General features: G+C 37.3%; 1 protein-coding gene across 2 annotated transcripts in view; it reads right to left on the bottom strand.

Annotated features, from left to right (window-relative positions):
• Window positions 1-1,973: 1,973 nt before the first annotated feature.
• vta1 (vesicle (multivesicular body) trafficking 1) overlaps window positions 1,974-21,919 on the bottom strand; it is a 56,628-nt gene continuing 36,682 nt past the window's right edge. The window contains exons 4-8 of one of the 2 annotated variants that reach the window (XM_051645140.1): window positions 19,998-20,073; window positions 17,743-17,854; window positions 7,214-7,396; window positions 5,964-6,041; window positions 1,974-2,473 (exon numbers count right to left, since the gene is read on the bottom strand). In XM_051645140.1, coding sequence (XP_051501100.1) covers window positions 2,328-2,473; window positions 5,964-6,041; window positions 7,214-7,396; window positions 17,743-17,854; window positions 19,998-20,073 — 595 coding nt within the window. In that variant the 3' untranslated portion in view covers window positions 1,974-2,327. The remainder of the gene's footprint in view (window positions 2,474-5,963; window positions 6,042-7,213; window positions 7,397-17,742; window positions 17,855-19,997; window positions 20,074-21,919) is intronic. The other variant, XM_051645143.1, reaches the window with a different exon arrangement.

Here is a 21,919-nt window from a genome sequence, read left to right as displayed (position 1 = left end):
GGATGGAAAATCCCAGGTGATGCTGATTTGCATCCGCTATGAGGCAGGAAAAGATTCAGGCAAATGCAGATGCATGCAGTGATAGTTCAGTCTACTTCCAGATAAATGCACTGTCCTTTCTATACACATCAGGCTAAAGGCAGGCCATGATGGAAAACAATGGCTGTGTCTCGTTTGGAAGGCTGCATGCTAGGTAGGACGCGTCCTTTGAAGGCTGCAGTATACCGAGTGTCCTCCTTTAAACAAGCCTCGTTTAAACGAGACGGCCTTCTTAGGACGAACGGAAACGGAACGTAACATGGTTGCTATGACAGCACGCCACTCTTTAACAAGTACAAGCGCTTTGAGTGAGAAGGGAACAAAGTCCCTCTGAAAGGGAATGTATGAGGTACATTTTAGGAGAGTTATAATGATGTAAAGAGAAAAGAAAATAGATTTTACAGTTGTACTTTTAGTCTAATATTTGTATACTTCTAATACTAATTATACATTAATATAATTATACATATATACTCTGCACCCATCTACTGAGGTACTTCAACTTGGGAATTAACATTCCTTGCGTTGGAACATCATATTTATGGGAAAATTGGCGTCATTTTTTGGTAAAAATTTTCGTTGAAGTAAAGAAATGTGGGTTGTGAGTGCCCACGAAGGATACACCTCATGCATCCTCCAAATTCTCGTGAAAGAAGGTCACATTCTAAGTGTCCTACTCGCTCAGAAACGAGACAGCCTCGATGAAGTATGCGGCTGACAATGTGACCTCCGGAGGACGCATCCTTCCAAACGAGATACAGCCATTGACAATAACACTTGCTAATTGAAACGTGAGCAGTACAAGTTGAGCAAAAAACAGTAACTATCTATTGTACTTATTTACTTCCTGAATATGCACAATAATCCGACCAGTTTCTTCATTCATGAACTGGTTATGCATATGAAGAACTGGGTTCCCATATCCTAGCACAGTTCTTCCACAGTTTTAAGCACAGTTGCTTGTTCTTAATTATAAGTATATTCTAATAATTCCTGGTGCCAGTAACAAAGTATTCAGACATGGGGAAAATCAAGCACTTATAACAGTGAAGAAAATTATTGGTCTTATTTTGTTATTAGCAGTGTTGGGTGTAATCTGATTACAAAGTAATAAATAACTGTAATCGAATGACTTTTTAATGTAAAAAAAAGTACTGTAACGCATTTCATTTTAAATTCTTGTAATCAGATTACAGTTACTGTCTTTGAATTAAGGTAACTACTTTTACATTACTTAGGTTACAAGTTTTTCTAAAATAATATTATGTATAATATATTTTTAAATATGAATTATGTTCATATGTACAGTATGTCTGTTTGCGTTTCTGTGACAGCCGTGTGACAGTAGACAAGGAGGATATATAGACATTATTTTAAACTTGAGCAGAAAAACTTCTTTGAAAAGTGTTTAAAAAGTAACTAAAAAGTAATAAGTAATGTGATTACTTTTCACTCAGTAATCTAATTACAAATTTAGAGAAGTAATTAGTCATTTGTAATGGGTTACTTTTTTGAGTAACATGCCCCACACTGGTTATAAGTTAGATGCGACAAATTGATTTGGTTTTGATTGCTGGAGATTTATACAAGGCTGTCAGGAAAGGACAGTTAACACTATTCTAATCCTCTTTTATTTGAAGGTTCTAACAATAATTCTTATTGTTTATATGATGCAATGTATACACCCTAGAAAGAAGTATGTAATGACTACATTTAAAACTCAAAATAAATCATTATTGTGATATGGACCTTTATCATGAGGATTATTACAAAGGAAAACACAGAAAATGAATGTATTAAGTTAATATGTAAACTAACCGCAGAATCCTTCCACCTGAAGCATATACATAGAAGTGAACTGAAAGTATTTAAGGGCAAAATGTTTCAGGATAACATTAATATTTCAAAAATTGAGGTAAGACAAAAAAAAGTGCTTCTTTCAAAGAGGGACATGCTCCCATGTCCATGCATATCGAACCAAACTATGTGAAGTCAAAATAGGAACATTAAAATACCCCAAACCATGCATGCTTATGCACTCATCATAATTTGAAAAGGTCTTTGACATGCACCTGATTTTTCAGTTTTGTATCTTTATTTAATCTGGTTAGTAATGAGCAACTATTGACATCCAATATGACAGAAGCAGATGTCGTATTGAGTGATGTAGGGGTGTCCTGTGGAGTTTCTCTTTTTGATACAGCCGAGGCTGGGGAAATGACCCTTTTTAAGTTCCTCTGGGCCAGATCACTGATTAAGTGTGTTTGGAGGGGTGGGACACAATGGTCTCATTCTTTGCCAGTGGTTAGTAGCTTGAGGGCCTTCTGCAGATTCTGGACGGCAGTGGCCACATCCTCATACTGCAGTGCACTGCCTGCGTATTTACAGTATTTCTGAGCCCGAGTAAAGTCCTCTGGTGTAAGCCGCACATCACCTGTAAAATGGAGATTACATAGGTTTGCAAGCTGATTTGAGAGAATGGCTTACATTACATAAAGTGAGAAACATTTGCATCACTTCTTGTTGAAATGCATTTCTTTTATCTGAAGACAAAAACAGATTTTAAACAAAATGAGAAAATAATGAAAATAAGCACTGGAATACTATATGATGACAAAAGGCAAAAGATAGCATAATTTAGGGGCTGTTCACTGTCTTTTATTCCAAATGTGCTACTTTTTATATTGTTTTGTCATGTACATACGGTACACTCACTGAGTAATTTATTAGGAACACCTGTACACCTATTTTTCATGTGATTATCTAATCAGCCACTCGTGCAGCAGTGAAATGCATAAAATCATGCAGGTACGAGTCAGGAGCTTCAGTTTACATCCACCATCAGAATTGGGAAAACATTTTATTCCAGTGATTTAGACCATGGCATGATTGTTGGTGCCAGACAGGCAGGTTTGAGTATTTATGTAACTGCTGATCTCCTGGATTTTCATGCACAATAATCTCTAGTTTACTCAGAATGGTGCAAAAAAAAAAACATCCAGTGAGTGGCAGTTCTGCAGATGGAAATGCATTTTTGATGAGAGAAAGGCTACGGTAACTCAAGTGAGCACAACTGCATCTCAGAATGCACAACATAGGAACCATAGTGTTCCTAATAAATTGCTAAGTGAGCAATTATTATTATTTTTTTTTAAACGTATCTCTGTTCTGCTTCGTTCTTAGCTGTTTTCAATGCAAGAACACGTTGTGTGTGAGCAGTTCTTTGGTAATCAATAGATGGTAACATCTCAAAAGATACACATAAATATTAACAGCATATTATTCTTTTTTTTTGATGAGAGAAAGGCTACGGTAACTCAGATAACCCCTCTGTACAATCGTAGTGAGCACAACTGCATCTCAGAATGCACAACATAGGAACCATAATGTTCCTAATAAATTGCTAAGTGAGCAATTTTTTTTTTTTTTTTTAAACGCATCTCTGTTCTGCTTCCATCTTAGCTGTTTTCAACGCAAGAACACGTTGTGTGTGAACAGTTCTTTGGTAATCAATAGATGGTAACATCTCAAAAGATACACAAAAATATTAACAGCATATTATTATTTTTTTTTTTTTGTATTTTATTGAATACCAAGAGAAAATCCAGGAGATGGAATGGACCCATGTGATACACGCATGTCTCTCTAGTGCTCACTAGCACGCAAAATTATAGGGTAAGCTGAGGTTGGGCTAGCTAATGAACGCTTAGGTTCAGGCATTTGCCAGTGGGCATTTGAAATATTAGTCATGGTGCATAAACGCATTTACCACAATGTAAACTATACTGGCTCTCACAATGATACTCTGAGTGACAGTTTGAACAGAATCCATAATGTGGGAGCGAAATTATGACCTGGATAGAGACGACCACCAAAGCACTTTTGAGCTATCAAAACAGTTTTAGGTACATAATTTCTGGGAACTAAAAAGGATCGCTAGATCCCGTCTCTTCTCCAATATTAATATTTAACCATAATACATTTTTGCCTTACTCAAAGGCATTGCTTGCACCTTGATTTGATTAAATCTACACAGACTGAGAGGACTATGACCACAGAGCTGCCTTGATTGAGATGCTCGATTTCAGGAACATCTCAACAAGTGCATACTGGTAATGTTATGATCTTGGCCATCACTTTGTTTAGTTGCTTTATTTCGGCTGCAGGGAAGGAAAAATTTGGAGCTGAACATGCATTTGTGCTAAAGGGACACACGTATTTGTTTCAATATTAATCTGTATTAAAATAATTTAAACTGGTGTGCTGTTACTCTTTTGTTTGGTATAATGGCAGGGCATGGCAGGGCAGAAGTCCCAGCAGTATGTATGCAGGAGTTTTACACTCTGTACATATAGTGCATTAGACATTAATTCTGGTAAGTGCCGGTCCTGTGACAGTAGGATTTTATGTTAACTGTGATGTATTTCCCAGATAGACTGTAGTGACATCGTCCGCCTTGGGACTCGTTGTATTTGGTAACAGGTTTGTTATTGTTTAGTGTATAGGGAGAGCTGTTGTCTCAGGAAAATATCAGTAAACTGGAGTTGCTAGCTTGCTCGCTGGTCTTCTTAATCAATGTCCTATACTGGATCACCATTCACTAATGGAAAAAAATAGGGATTAAATACACTGGGATTCAGGAAAGCAACTATTGATGCAATGTTTAGCTTCCATTTTAACTAATTCATATGCTCTTTGTCTATTCTTACAATGAGGAATTATTGTACATTTAAACAGAAGAACACTGAGGTGATAAACAGGTTAAAGAGAAAATCTATCTTGTAAAGCTGAGTGGGACTCTTCAAGATAAGGATAAAATACCTGACCTAACTAACATTTGTGCCTATAGCATTGTATTATCCTAATAAATAAGTGAGGTGTAGTCAAGACACAAAAAATATATCATTATATTAGTTATACTACATATCTCAAAGAAGAATTCTTTATTTATTTTGGGCTTTGCAACACAGAGCATTCAGCTACCTCAACATATGAAAGATACTAAGATACATATGTCACTATTCAATACATCACAAAGCCTCACAATATCATGATTGGATCATGACTGCACGTGCGGCAAACGCAAGAGAGAACCAGCATGTCCACAATGGAATGCCAGTTTCTGCATTTGTGCTAATTTGGACAACCTGCTGCGTCATTAACTGAACTGTAGGAAATTATATAACTGCACATTTAAATAAATAAAATAGTGATGCAAAGATCTTAAAAATGTATGCAACATCCTGAGAAATTTTTTTTGAGATATATGATTGTATTGGCACAGCCCTAGTAGACAGACTTCAATTGACTAAAACAATATCAAATAAAACACTGTTTTCGATGTATGCGAGTTTGGATGGAATGGAAAAGCAACTTTTCTTTCTCAAATATGTAACTGGAGAAATTCAGTCTTGCATTGCAAATATCTCAATTGCTCTAATTCTGAGCAATTGCAATTATAATGGGCAGCCATTGTATATCAAATGACCTCACCCAGGAGCCAAATTATTTAATTGGCAGACTGAATGCCAATACTAGCTTTGGACACTAGATACTAGAATTTGCATTAATTCTTATTAAAGGTACATTCCAGTGACACAGTGGTCGGCAGTGAGGAAATTTCATACCGAGACTTGATTCTTACAGCTTTGACTGTGGTGGTTCTATTCCCACTCACTATGGAAAGCTAAAGGAGTGAGTCTGCTTCCCATAAAGGCTTCAATTTTTTTTTTTTTTTTTTTAGAAAAGCCAGTCCAATGTCTGATTTTTCCTCTGGCCTTATGGGCAACAGAATGAGGTTCAGCATATCGGTAAAATGAGGCTGCATCTTCTCTTTAAAGTTCAGAGAGGGTAAATGGGCAGGGGAAGAGTTTCGTGAGATTGAACTTCATTGGAAAGGGGGTCATCTTCACAAAACAGCTTACCTTCTTGGGTATTGTTTAATAGTGAAGGGTCGACCGCTGGCATGGTACGTGGAACAGGCACTGGTTTGACGGGCTGCACTGCTCCAAAACAGAGAAAAAGTCCATTAGCTCATAACTGTGGATGGACTTTTGCATTTGATTTCACAACTGTTGAAGGAATACTGAAAGGATGGGTGAATTAACTAATCCATTTTCTTTGGACTGCTATAACAGATTTAGATTTAGAAGTGCTCAACTAGAAGGCTGGGCCTGCTCTTTCTAAGAAAGAAAAGAACAAAAGCTACATTTTATTTTAAACAAAGTTCATTTTGGTTTCATCAAGAGAGTCTGAGGCTTGACTTAGAGTCAAATACAAGATAAACTTTATCAGTATGTTTTCCAGGTTTGAAAGTGAAAGCATGCAATCTCTGATAAATTAAGTGACTGTATCTCTGGGGTGCCATGGTGCAGATTAGTCATTTCCACCACGTCTGAAAGCTGAGGCACTAATCACAGGGGACAGCAGTTACCAGGGGAAAAGCGCCCCACACAAGGGTACTGATTCTGCCTTTCTGTTCTTTAAAATGGAGCGGTGGGAAAACAGGAAACCTGAACAGGAAATTTATAGAGCCAAACACACGAGAGCTTTGTCCCAGCACTCTCAGAAGTGCTGATTAAACTGTACATTTGAGTCAATGGAAATGGTTTGTTACTGTATACATTTCAAATAGGAATGTGTTTGAGTGATTAATTCAGTCATCTTTCGGAAATGCGGCTGCTATTTACACAAACCGAGCAAACACCTACTTTAAAATCAGTCATTACATGCATGGCCCTCCATTAACAGGCAACTGCACAGAAACATCGATAATGTTATTTCTAAGCACACATACAATGGAAGCATGGAAGATAGTACTAAGGTACTAATTCCATTAAAGCTCAGGTGGAATTAGATGTACAGTAAATGGACCATTTTCACAGACGGTGACGACACATTTCCACCTTAATTTATAATGGTAAGTCAAGCCAAATCTAAAATTACAGTTTTTTTTTTTTTATGTTTCCCTCTTCTGATCGCCGTAATACATCTTTCTCTATTTGTCCTCTTTTGGCAAGTCGTGGAAATGCAATAGTGGATTTTTCTGATGCTGGACCAAATGGGAACACAAAATAATATTTCCCATGTACCTCTAAAGACGTTTATTCTGCTATAGTTTACTATAGAATACAAAACACGGAAACGTGAAAAGTTCCATAGGGTGAAAATGTACCTTCTGGAGGTGGAATCTCTGCAGGTGTATTGGCTGGGGCATGTGACCCTGGAGGTATCAGAATGTTACTGAAACTGGACGTTGGGGGTTGGTTTGTTGGATGGCCGTGGAAAGAGGGCTGGAATTGGGGTGGACCCTGAGGAGCTATTGAAGGACCACCACCCTCAGCACCAAATTCATCATCTAAGTAAAGAAAAAAAGAAGCAAAATGTATAAACAGCTTTAGGTTTGTATCCTTGTCATCATTAGGCTTGTCAGAAAAAAATAAAAAAACACACAAAAGTTCAACTTCATTAGAAAGCCCTTACTTTGTGAGTACAGATAGAAAGCAACTCTAAATGAGGATTTCCTTCCTAGAACCATGTGTTTTTCAACAACTAAGCCTGAACTAATCAGGCTTTTTCCGTTTTCTCACATTATCCCATCCAGTGGATGTCTGTTCACACCATTATTTTCTCATATAGACAAATCATGGAACAAATGAGTATCATTGTGTGATGGAGAGCCTGTGAATTGATCTCCATCATGGAATTTTACTGTGTTCCATGGACCTTTTTATTGTTTTACTCACCATTTTGCAATATTTATTGGGGTTTTGTTGAGCAAATATTTTATTCGTCAAATAAAATTTCATATTCATTTACCTCTTATGTATTTATTCTATGATATTGTATTTAAGAATGGAGAGGTAAGAATTAATTTTAAGTTAAACTAATTGATTTGTTCCAATTAGCAAAGGCGGGAAAATTGTGTTATTTAAACCAGCCGCCACTAGGGGAGAGGAAGAAAGATGGATGACAAGCACTTGAGCACATGGACAAGGTTATGCCAGCACTGCTTAAGTGCAAATATACTCCGGCCTCCATTGTTTATGGAGGGGAGTAGGTACTGCTCTTCGTACCTGAAACAGGTCTAGTTTTTAGACTTTTTTTTATGTGACCTTGTTTTTGTTAGCTTTTAAACATTTATTTGCACATTTTGTACCTCTGACACAATAAACTTCCTTTCTGGAATGCCATTCCTTCTCTCCGGTGTGATTCTCTTTGTAGCCGCTCCGGTCTCTATCACACATTGCCAGGCAAAGCACTGTTTCAGTGCTTTAAAAATGGTAAAACCCATTGAAGTTGCTTACATCTAGAAGTACCACGACAACTTCATGCAGCCAAGGAGATACATGGCAGAAAAGGGAAACAACCCAAAAGTAAATTTGTATTGCTCAGAGGAGAAAATTCTTATGACGATATAACAATAAACAAATACGAGACAATTGTTGAAATAAAGAGAGTAAAACTATAACAAATTATTTGGACAGTAAAGGTCAGACAATTTGATCTTGATCAGATTTGATGAGAAGTATTTTGGTTCACATTGAAATATCTGACTTAATAATATTTGACTGAAATTTTCTCACCCTAACCTATTATGAAAGTGACATTTTAGAATAATTTGATTTAAGTATGACGCAAAATGTGTTCCTAAACATCTCATTTCAATACCATGCTTTGCCTCAATACGATGGAACAAGTTGATGAAAGCAGTAAATACATGGAACCAATTTCAATAAATTGCAAGTTGAACCCTAAGACACCTCCAAAATGAGTGACAGACACAAATAAATAAAGAACAAAAAAAAGGAAGAGAGCAAAGGAGAAGGAAATTCCAACAAACTGTGGCTGAGTTCTTCCATTTGAGATATTACAACGATCCCACATTCATAATATGTTTCTGAAACCCCCGGGCAGATTCTATTTAGCAAAAAATATTACATTACAGTAAAACACACAGTTTAGAGGTTAGCACCATGTATTTTTGCCTACATCAGCAACATTTAATAACAAGGTAAAACTTCAATATAACATTCCTTCACAAGCAACAAGTAAATGAAGCAAATGAAAAACACATTTCCAAATTTGGCTGATTTAAAAATGTGTTTTTGGTCTCTTTCCATTCCACAACTTGTGTTGGAGGTTTATTTTCATAATCCACGGTAAAATAATAAGGGTGGGGCAAGTCAAACAAACATTATGCTTTTATGAAAATGTGGCCTTCATATGGTTTCTGTACAGCAGGGCTTCATCTGTGGCAGAACAGGGGGTTTCCTGGCTGATCCTGGAGGAGAGTTTCGCTCTCGAGGTGACACTGCAGGCTGGAATGGTGTAGACTCCATGAAGACCAGATGCTGGCTCCCCAGAAATAGTTTGAGTGCTGACTATGCCAAGGCAAGTCTACATACAAGATAGCTTTGTGCTGCTATAGTGATATGGGAGGTTGTCATTACACTGAAACAACCACAAAAAGCCACCTCTTCTGTTCTTAAGAGTCAGGATCTGCACACAGGGGCCACATGGAGAGTTGAAGTATGCATGAACACGCTGTGGCTCTTTAAGATCCTCTGAAAACAGGCTGAATATATCAAGCACTTCCTCTAGTGCAATGAGGGGAATAAATACCAGCATTGTGTAACATAAATTGCGCAACATATAGAATCCACCTTGAACTGCTTATACCTAAAGCCTGAATTGGTGAACAGTTTTAAACTCCATTAAAGTTTGCACAAATTAAAATCCTCAGAATTCTCCAAAAGGCCTTTGCTAGGGGGAACCTGCATTGAATCAAGCACACTATGAATAAGTAAGTCAACAAGAGGGTTAAGAGAAGCTCTTCACCAATACAACCTCTTTATTTATTATTGATCTGTGCCGATGGCTGGTGTGAATTATGAAGTTTTAAAGGGTGTGCTCGACCAGACTCTTCTGCTGGCTATAAGACCTACATTACACTTAAAAGAAAAATGTATTCAATGGTAATTAGTGACAGGGAGGGAATGGATAAATTGTAAACAGATGTGAACAGAATGGTCCGCAAGATGAGGTTCTTGGAATGTTGCAGTCGTGTTATCTGGCAAACCATGGAGAGACGTAACTAGTATACAATATGGATGCTACTTTTGAGGAATATTGCAATAGCAGAGATATATTGTAAGGGCAAAAAAAAAAAAAGAAAGGGTGAACTATATTGCCAGGGCAATGAAATTTAATAAAAGCCTTTATTATGAGGGTTGGGCTGTGTAAAACCTGTTGGGACAAGCTATAATTGTTTAATTTAGGACATCCTTTGTTATATAATCTACTTAAAGGAGACAATTCAAATGGAGCAATCCAGAGGTCCCCCTAAAAACTACAGAAAAGTCATTTCGACAATGTCTTCAGCATGTGTAAGGCCTGTTGTTCACTGACTTATTAAAAGTGTAATTTTTTCCGAGCTGTACTTCTGACACTCAAGCCCATTTCTATTTGACCTTAATTTCTGAGCAGACGAAAGAAAAGAGACCCTTACTTTCCATGGAGTCATGGTGTGAGTGCAAAGTCTGCTCTAGGAACTAACAGCTACTGGTCTAAACACTGTGCACGAGGCTTAGGAATAGTATGCTAATTGAGAAAGCTGTTACAGATTTGCTCTCTTTCCTTTCAATAAGTCTCTTTTTCCATGCCCTGCGGCTTGCTTATCATGCATATATTCCCGTAAGTTGGAATGCCAAACTCAAATGGTGTGGAGACAATACCACTTGTATGGTTCTTAACATATCATGGGCTATTCCCACATGGTATTTCATTGTTCCAAACTTTAAATAAAGGTTTGCTCAATGGGTACAAAAACACATAACCCATGTAAACAGAACTGGTGAGTGGTAATTTACTTTGTTAGTGGAAAAGAGTGCTTTTGGAAAAATACATAAATCAATTATGCTTATTATGTCCTTCACAGGAGCAAATTTTGGCTTCATTCATTGCATATTTGCCTACTTGTTAGAATAAGGTACAGTAACATTCTTATTGTCAGAGGGATCTTGCATGCACAGGCTGAACGTGATTACATACCTTTACATACACAAAAGATGATTTTAGGCAGAATGTTAGCCTCAGTCACCATTCACATTTATTGTATGAAAAAAAGATGCAATGGAAGTGAACGGTGAGAGACTAACATTCAGCCTAACAATTTTTATTGTGTTTCACAGAAGAAAGAAAGTTTTGTAACAAAATGAGGGCGAGTTATTTGTGAAAAGAAAAAAAAAATAATTTTTTTGGGGTGACTTTTTCCTTTAACTGCTGAGGACAGGACCTGATGCGAGCCTGACCTCAAAAGGTCTGGTGCGAGTTACACAGCATATAAACATTTTGGCTTATTATTATTTCTTCTAAGGGACCTCCTTGGAAAAGGCTGTTTGATGGACATATGGAAAGAGACAGATGCTGTGATAAGGTGCTTGAATTCATCAAGGCAAAAGGAATGATATCAGTTTTCTCTTGGCAATGTTGCATCTGTGGGAATTACCAAGCATGAGGTCACCGCTTAACAAGAGGGGGCCAGCTGCTAGATGTAAAGCTGAAGAAAACATTGTAGATACCATAAAATAAAGCAACAAGACAAGACTCCAGACTGTGACTAAAATGGTCGATAATGTGACCAAAAATAATTGATTGCGACAATAATTTAAAATCTAGTCACCGTTGGTGACAGTAAGGTTGTGCGTGTTCATATGCGGTTTCGTCAGACATTATCTTGTGAGTTATTGAATACATCTTTAGAGCACCAACAGTGTGTCTCGCACCGCTTTTCACCCGTTCTGTTTCTGACGAGCTCACTGCACTGCACGCATCAACAAACCCAGCGCGAGAGAGCCGAGAACAAATGACTCTTTTGAACCGAGTCTTTTTCATGAATCACCCGAAAAGATCTGATGGGCTGCATCCGAAACCAGGAAAATGCTACCACTGGAGGCTATATACGGAGGTAGGAAGGGATCAAGGCACGTCCGATTCCAATGTTCGTGTCACATCCTGTCTAATGAGATACCTTCATCTGATCGATTTTTGAAGGCAACATAGATGTATCCTTCGCTGCCTATGAAATCCCACAATCCTGTGCGCACAGATCCACAGCGGTTGAGCTGAAAAAGAAAAATGGTGGCCGAAGAGGCAGTTGATAGCCAATTTGTATATAATGTGAATAATATTTTCCAAATTTTGATTTCATTTCTAGTGAGAAATGAGTATTGTAGTTATGAAATATACACTTGGTTATTGCCAAAACTCTTGATTTTGTTCTAGATTATTAGACCATTTTGGATCAGTTGGATGAATGAAGAAGGCGCGTTTCCTTTAGTGGGCACTAGATGGCGTTAATCAGTTGCTGGTATCCTAGCAACGATGTGAGGTTCTGCTGCCTCAGTAGTCTGCCAAAATCAGTTTCTGGAAGTGCCCTCCTACACAAACGCTGTCTGTTGAGTCATTGACTGATAGGGCAGCGGGGCAACAAGACAGCAACTTTTGGTTTCGGACGCAGCCAGGGTTTCAACTCAGGAGCTCAGGTTAGCAGTTTGAATCAGATTCGCAGTTTGAATCAGATTCACTTTCTCAGCGAATCAGCCGTCAGTGAGCTCACAACAGGAAGTGCAGACATTTCAAAATAAGAGTCTCATGTGTATTTCAGGCTTCTTTATAATTAAAGGTCCCATGTTGTGAACCATTTTTTTTCTTCTTCTGGTAATTATTATTTATTGGGATTGGAGTAGCACAATAAACTGCATCTGGGATTTCATTCAATTTGCACTCTTGTAGTCTCTGTGTCTGGGTCATCTGGTAACAGTAAAGAAAGACTAAGGCAATATTATAAAACAAATTATTATATATATATATATATAGGTTTGCATCTCGGTTTTACAGTTTCGGCCCGGTTCGGTATTTGCAATGTACAGGTAAAAAAAAAAATTCTATTACAGCCAACAGGTTTGCCCTGAATAAAAACAATTGTTTTACAGTAACCATACTTCAACTATGGTATTTGTAGTAAAAACATAGTAACCACAAAATCAACATGGTTACTGTCATTTTTATAATATATAATATAATCATGGTTACTATATGGAAACTACAGTATAACTGTTGTAAACCCATCGTTAATTGTATCAAAACCATGATTTCTGCAAAGAAAACCATGGTGACAGCAGTCATGGTTACTACAATATTACTACAGTAAAGCCATTTTCTTTAACTAAAAAACCTTTTTCTCTAATTAATAATTCAACATTTTAACTTAATACCTGCACTATTATGCTACATGCATTGACATAAAATGCATTTCAAACTCTACTGCACATATATTCAATATTCGGACATCACTATAGAAGGAACTTTGCTATTAAAATGGATACGAGGGATGTTGTGACACGGCTTGAGTGTTTTAAATCATACGCAGAAATCACACATCTTCGTCAACGGAGTAGGGAAACATACCGTTGGCAATGAACACCCCAATCGCTTTAGTTATTGTTTCATGTCTGTCCTAATCAGCAGTGAGTGCTTGCTTAAAAACGAAAAGGGAGCATGTGCTGTTTCGGCTCATCTGCGGCTCGTCTTTCCCCGGTGATTTTGGCATAAATTATCATATGTCGATGTATTACCAGTATATGGCACTCGTTTCGAGTGATGTCTGCAAACAGTGCCTGTTTTGTAAACATTTTTTGACCATCGCTGTTGTAGACTGCAAAAAGAAAATGTTTCCAGACAGGAGACCTGAATAACGCAGGGGGCATCTCTATCAGCGGCTCGTTTTCTCACTTGTTCTCGTTTTTCACTTGCCATTTTCAACTACACACAACGCTTGCAGAACAGTGATGTCATCAAGTTGACCCATGTGAAACACAGGTGGAGCGTATCCATTTACAGATCCATTCAGGTGCATTAGCAGATGTTGTAACTGTGCGTGTCTATTTGATGCTTTATTTTCTTCACAAAACTTTGTGCTCCAGATGAGTCATTAAACTTGGTGCAAACATTCATTGATGCTCAAAAAGACAACACACTACTATATGCATACTATACTTTATGTAATTATCTGTAATGTAGATTCTGAAGATCAGTACTAAATAAAAAAAATATTTTATCTCTTATATTTTTGTAAATTATGAAAGGGGTATGAACATTTATTAGACAAAAGGAAATGCAAACTTACCTTCTCAACTATGTATACTGATTATTAAACCTCCTATTAATGGGTTATAAGCTGTCTTCCTTTTCTTCGGCTTTCTATCTCGTTTCTGAACAGCAATCTAAATCGAGCAATTCTGTGATTTGGCGACTAAAAACAGCCATTTGGCTCTTTAATGTTTCAGTTTAGGAGCCAATGGCTCCCAAGTAATGTTTTTGGTCTGGAGCCCTGCAAGACTTGCTTCATGAGCTGTAACAAGAGTTAAATGTAAAATACTAGAGGTTTAAACATTTGTACAGAACTAAAATCACAGATTATACAGACAGGATTAAGTGAGTATATCACATACTAAAGACACATACTATGCATATGTGTGTATGTCCCAAAGGAGTCTTCATGACTTCATCTCTGACATGAGCAGGTCAGGTCAAAAGCAGCACACCCAGCAGATGTGGAGGGGAGAGTGATCTAACTGGACCTCGCCGCAAAGCACTGTTGTCTCACACATGCACAAGAACAATCTTTCACTCTTAAATATAAGGAACCTTAACATTTACATCAAACGTTAACATCATTGATATAATCTCTAAACAAGAGCCGCTTATACTATGCTGGGACTAAACAGGAACCATATAGTTGGCAATTTTATGAAGTAAAGAGATTAAAGCTGAAGTGTATAATTTCTGCTCCACTAGCGTCACCTAACGGAATTGCAAAGATTTTTAAACAGGTTAGGATTAGAAAAAGAAAACAAAAGGGGGAACACCCTAAACTGATGGCATTTGTTGAGCCAACATTGCGGTGTCAGGTTGGTCGTAATGCTCAAGCCACAGAGCCACAGTGTTTACACTTTTTTGGTAAATCAACCTACAAATGGCTTACATAGACCTGACTTTGCACATTAAGCTTGGATAGGTGAGAGCATTTTAACAGAGAAAAAAAAATATATATTTTAGCTATAAGGGTTCACCTTTTATTTTACTAACTGCAATAGAAATTTCAAAATGGTCATTATAGTTCCCAATTTGAATACTCTATACAGTAAATATGCTATATGCATGGACATGTTCTATGTCTGGCGAGTATATATTTCTAAATAAGGATTTCAGAGAAAGGGGTTCGAAATTGCCATTATATAAACATTCTCTTTAGGAGGATGAAATGCACTTTTCCATTCCAAACGTGCAAATCCAAAGCTTGGATAATGCTGGACTCAATTCAACTCAATAGAGAATGAACCAGTTAACTAAAGCCTATTACAATTTTCTAATATAGTGGAATGTAAAAAAACAAACCAAGTAATGAGTTTTGCAGGCACTAACAACTATTTACATGTTCCCTGAATTTATTACACTACTCTAATATGAATTGCTCTTTCCTCTAGTCAAAAAGTTCTAGGTTTACAGGGATTCCACAATTACATATTTGCTGTGAGAGATATAATGCAACAAGCACATTATGCTGGAAGGTACCACATTCCTTCTATTCTTTCATATTCATTAGGAAGAAAATAATGTAGCAGGTTTCTTATTCACAACTTTATTAAAAGACCAACGGCAACCATTCTGACTTACTATTTGTTTGCTGGAATTCTTTTTCCAGCCTTCAAGCAAACCTATTTAGGTACTGCTGACACAGCAAAACATAAATATCCAAGTTGGTGTTAGATTAAATGAAATAAAGGGGATAGAGTTCACCCAAAAATGAAAATTCTCTCATCATTTACTCAAGCTAATGCCATCTAAGAAGTGTATGACTTTCTTCTGCCGAACACCAACAAAAGATTTTTAGAAGAATATCTCAGTTCTACAGGTCCACACGATGCAAGTGAATAGCGATCAGGACTTTGAAGCACCAAATTGGAGATAAAGTCAGTATAGCAGTAATCCATATGACTCCAGAGGTTTAATCAATGTCTTCTGAAGCGATCCAATTGGTTTTGGTTGAGAACAGACCAAAATATAACTCCTTTTTCACTGTACATCTTGTCATTGCAGTCTCTAGGCACAATCATGATTTCAAGTTCGATTACACTTCCTAGTGCTTGATGCATGCGCAGAGCGCTAGATGGTGCTATAGGAAGTGTAATCGAGCTTGAAATCATGATTGCCAAGGAGACTGCTGTCAAGTTGTACAGTGAAAAAGTAGTTATATTTTGGTCTGTTCTCAGCCAAAACAACTGGATCACTTCAGAAGACATTAATTAAGCCAATGGAGTCTGATGGATTATGTTTATGCTGACTTTATCTGCTTTTTGGAGCTTCAAAGTCCTGATCACCATTCACTTGCATTGTGTGGACCAACAGAGCTGAGATATTCTTCTAAAAATCTTCATTTGTGTTCTGCTGAAGAAAGTAAGTCATACACATCTTAAATGGCATGAGGGTGAGTAAATGATGAGAGTTTCCATTTTTGGGTGAACTAACCCTTACATGATTAGAATGTGATTAGAAACAGACTGGTGTGCAACACAGTCTCATTTAAATGGTCAAGCACATCAGAGCTGCGACAGACACGTTTGAGCTCATGATCTAGTGATAAAAAGGCAAATATCAATAAAACTTCTATGATATACTGTCTGCAAATATGCGGATATCTCGTTTAAACAGATGTAATTTACAAATCACAAAACTAGCGAAAAAGTTCTTCACTCTAAGTCTTCATCTGAAGTGCATACTCTATCAGCCTGGATCAAGAGCCTGTTTCTTTGAAGCAGGCCGTGTAAACTGGAAGCGATCAGTAGATTGCTGCTCACTGGACCCGCATGACTGCGATAAAGCAACTTCCAAGTAAAAGAGCTTCACGTGTGCTATAAGTAAATGTCATATTCACTGTATACTGTATGTTCAATTAGTTTGACTTCTTGTGAGAAAATGTGCACATGCCATCCGTGGGTGCTGGACTGCTGTGTGCTCTGTTATTTCCTTTTTCCTAATGTATTAAAAAATTTTGTGCAAACAATGACTAAAATGGGAAGACTAAACAGAAGACAGAAGAAACTGCTATCTACCATCTAAAACATACAAAATCTTAACTGAAGTTTTGTGTGTAATTTTGATCAAATATAACGCTAAATAAAAGTTTGTTCATTTTTTGTCAATGTATTTATATGTCATTTACTATTATATTAAAATTGATGATATGTAATATTTAGACCTATCGGTCACCCAGCTCTCATTTTGGTCAACCTCTACTTTATGCAACAACCCTCTGCCTCCTAATGACAATCCTTAGACTTAAAATCGTTAAGTCACCCAACAGTGGACAATTTTCACACTATTACAGGGGGTGGCAACTCTGATCCAGTCTGTGATTGTGAAAATAATCACTAAATAGCAGTCTGTGCTGGCTCACAGGGGGAGGTTCACCTGGCAAAGCGGTGATCTCCTGCGTTCTTGTCAACATTGATAAGGCAAACAATGTGCTAACATTTACTCACATTGAGGAAGCCACTCAGTGATCTTGGAGGAAAGCCCCAACTAGTGTGTATTGTGTTAATGAGAGTCACAGGACCATTTTGATATAATATCAGTGCTTACCATAGGCTTCCTCGTCCATTCCAATCGGACCAGCCTGTGGAGTCTCACCATTCTTCAGGCAGTTGTGGATGTAAGCTGCCTTCCACTTTGCATATTTCCTTTGCTGGATATTCTGAATAGGAGGAAAAGGGGAGGGGAGTAAATAAGTGAATCATTAAGATAATAAGTGCTCAATTAATGAACTTTCCCAGCAACACAATAAGCAGATTTGAATGTTTGCTTGGATTTGACCTGGACAAACTTGAGGGAGAAATGATTCACTCTCAATTCACGATTCATTCTCTAATGAATGTGAGTTTAGTACCTGGTATGACCCCCATTGCTGCCAAATAAAGCAATTCACGACAAGCTGCACAACTGACTGATTTTACCATGGTTAAGGGCTCTAGTTATACATGACACAAAGCTTCCCTTAAGCATGATAAAACTGCTTTAACACAGAATTTTGTGATTTATTTTTTTTAATTTTTTAGAGTGACAACAGTAATATGATAAAAGTAAATAAATAACTTGTGATGGAGAGCCTGCGAGTCAGTCTCCATCACGGATTTTAATGTGTCTAAATGACTTGTTTCTTGTTTTACTCGCAATTTACAATATCTATTGGGGTTTTATCGTGCAAATTCTTTATCCATCCTATTGTATATGCTAACTCTCATTTTGTTCTTATGTATTTATTCAATTATTTTGTATTTAAGAATGAGGAGGTGAGGGTTCATTTAATATTTAAGATAATGGTATGTTGTGGCGGGAAAATCATGTATTTAAGCCAGCTGCCACTAGGGGGAAGGAAATTAGATGGATGACAAGCATTTGAAGCGCATGGGACAAGGTTGCTAGCACTGCTTGAGTGCAACAAAACTCTGGCCTCTAATGTTTAGGGAGGGGAGTAGGTACTGGCTTTTAGTACCTAAAACAGGTCTAGTTTTTAGACTTTTAAAAAATGTGGTTCTATGTTCACTTTTAAACACTTATTTATTTGCACATTGTGCACCTCCTCCAAAATAAAATTATCTTTGGAACGCCATTCCTGATTCCTGGTGTGGTCTCTCCTTGTGACTGCCTTAGTCCTTATCACATAACTACATTACTAATAATCCCATTAAAAAATAAATACATTTCTGCCAAGAAATCTAATTTAATAGCTATTGGTGACATTTTAGGTATATGTAGATTTTGGCAACTTTCTATAGAATTCAACTGACTTGCGGTCACAGGTGTGCATTAATCACCTATTTTACAAGGGCTTTAAACATGGATCATGCAGTCAGAATTATAAGCCCTGTCTTTGCAATTATGGACATTATTTATATAAGTGTTGTGGGTTTACATAAGTATTAAGGGTTTAAAAAAAAGGTATAATGACCTCAGAGTTTATCAGATTTATTTTCAACAGTTTAAATGTGCTGAAATATGTAATTACACCACCAACACATGTTCATTAAAAGGGTCTTGCAGGCTCATGAATCCATTTTATATCAACTTCTAATTTAACATACATCAGAGTTGAGCACTCTTAAGTCTAGTTCTAAAAAGTTCCCTTTTATACATGTAATCCAATATGGCATGACTCCTTGTAGCATTGTCGGAAAGAAACAGCACTGTAATGGATGGTGATTCCGAGAGCTCACTGAATGGGTTAGTGTTACACAGAGAAGGCGCACTGTTGAAGCAGTCAATCCAATGAGCTCTCTACAGTAGGAAAATGTCTGGCCCTTAGGGAGCGTAAAACACTCAATGAAACATTGTCCATCTTCGGACACAGGTCACTTCCCCTCTGTATAAAAGACATCTGCGACCAGTGGAGATGGCCTAATAGGCAAACTGGAAATAAGAGTATCCAAGACAGATTCAACTGGTGGATTACTAACACTTTCCAGGCACAATTTTGCCAAGAATCGGCACTCTCAAAACCTCTGTGTACACTGAGAGTGCTGAGGCGTTGTCGATCCTTGGGCTCTGCTTTATACTTTCCCAGTAATTTCCATGTTTTCATGTTTTTGCAGCAGTTTTAAGATTTGAACATGAGAACATGACTTATGACGTATTTGATTCCATTAGACGTTTTTACGTTCCGCTAAATTAGGCGAGCTAGTGACTGTGCCATCAGAAACAGGGGGACTGTGTCAAAGAATACAGCTCAGACCCACATCTAAGTCCCTTCAACACAAAACGTTGTCAAACTAGCCTTGACTTAAAAATACAGGCCTATCCACTTCATAATGTAGGGGATGAGAATCCCCATAGTGACTCACCTCTTCGGATAATTCACCAAAGACACTCAACACATCAAACAGGAGACTTGCAGTGTAGAAGGACTTGATCATATTCCTGAGATAAAATTACACATTAAACTGTTAACACAGCAATGCAAACATGCAGCAAGTCATTTAGTTTATGGCAGTACTTCTGATCTCTTACATTGTACTAAACAGCTTTATGTCTAATACAGAAGAGGTGTGAAACTTACAACATATGGATATTACGTACTAACCCATTTCCTACATAGCTGTACTAGATAATTGAATTAATACATAATAAGATTATTTAAACTCAAATCAATATTTGATGTCAATTTACTGTTTAATAAGTAACTGTAATAAACAGGGCAATGTGCAGTCAGCCTGCCGATCAGTGTGGTACGAAGACTCCTCCGCTTCATGTTGGGGTCCTGAACACCCTGTTGCTGTTTTTTTTTTTTTTGCAAATTGTTCTGATAATGACCAGTACATACTGTATATTACCTGTTTACCAAACTTACTCATGTTAGATATTAAGTCATTAGTAGATTCACGACAGGCCATACATATTTTGTTAAAATGCATTTCTGAGAAGAATATCAAACAATTACAGTATCTACTAGTATACCAATGCAGCATCTTGATCAATATCCGTTTCTAAGAATTCCATAAATCTAAATAATGAGATATATTCAGAATTTCAGACATAGAGTGCATTAATAAATGACACAATAAATCAAACCTGAATGGTGTATTATTTGTCTGAGAAACAGGGAACCTTTGAACTCAAGAAACACAATAGTCACCTTCCCAGAAATGTCATTAATGAAATAACATACACACACACACACACACACACACAAAGATACTTGACACCATGTTGTTTATACAGGTTCAGTTTCATGGTTGCTTTCTTGTTTCGGGATGGAATATCAATGTAGTCCACTTCTCGTAATCCTGACTAGCAATCCATCTTTTTTATGCTTTTTCGGTTTCAAAATGTGGGTTTATTTGTCTACACATGGTACAATTACACACACCGCTTTGATAATGTCATCAACATATTGCTTTTGCTATTGTCCCCAAACGTAAGATTTCTTCCTTAAATATCAATTATCAAAGACGTTTACTTAAATTTCCTATGGGTACTTATGCAATGGTCCTGAAAGTCAGGTGTGGTGTCATTCTCGTACAGCAGCTCCCTGTTACCGTCCAGGGAGCGATTAATCAAAGTCGCACTTCATTCAATACCCAGTTTAAATTTAAGGCTGGAAAGTCAAAGTCTCTACTGCAGTCAAACACACCAGGCTCTGGTTCAAACTGCTTAAAATAAATATCCTTGGTAGAACTGTCTATGTCCGACTATTTTATGCTAGGTGTAGTCTTAGCTTTGGACAACATACTAACAGACTGCCCACAGTCTGTTTACTGACTAAGTGCAGACAAAAACAGCACGTGCTGGATGTAATCGGCAGTTCCAATCTGAGTGGCTGGAACTACGCAAATCTGTTTTAGGCACTTATCAAGTGAACTAGATATCCACAAGCTGAACAGTACAGTATATTCCGTTTTGTTCTTAAGTTATATCTGTTAAATCTGGCTACGTGAGACTATACTAGGTGTGACTTCACCCGTATATTGCATACAAACATATAACATAGTAGTTTATTTAAAGACTCTTTTATTAGTACATTATTATATTTATTCTATGTTGAGGTTTCAATCTCAAGCACCCTGCTCATGTCAGAACATTGCTGACAATACTGGCATTGTCTTTTCAGAATGATGATAAATAGCGCAAACTTGTTTTGAAAGTAAAATTGCAAAGTAAAGACTCTTTCACCTTTTGCATTGTTTGAGCAAACCCTAAATATGTGAATACATCATTAAGAGTGACCCATGGCCAGTGAGTTTATGCAGGACTGACAGCTTCCCAG

Source organism: Myxocyprinus asiaticus, chromosome 19, assembly GCF_019703515.2.
Source record: "Myxocyprinus asiaticus isolate MX2 ecotype Aquarium Trade chromosome 19, UBuf_Myxa_2, whole genome shotgun sequence".
Lineage (NCBI taxonomy): Eukaryota > Metazoa > Chordata > Actinopteri > Cypriniformes > Catostomidae > Myxocyprinus > Myxocyprinus asiaticus.
The sequence above is the reverse complement of the archived record's forward strand: the minus strand, read 5'-3'. Positions and strand labels throughout refer to the sequence as shown.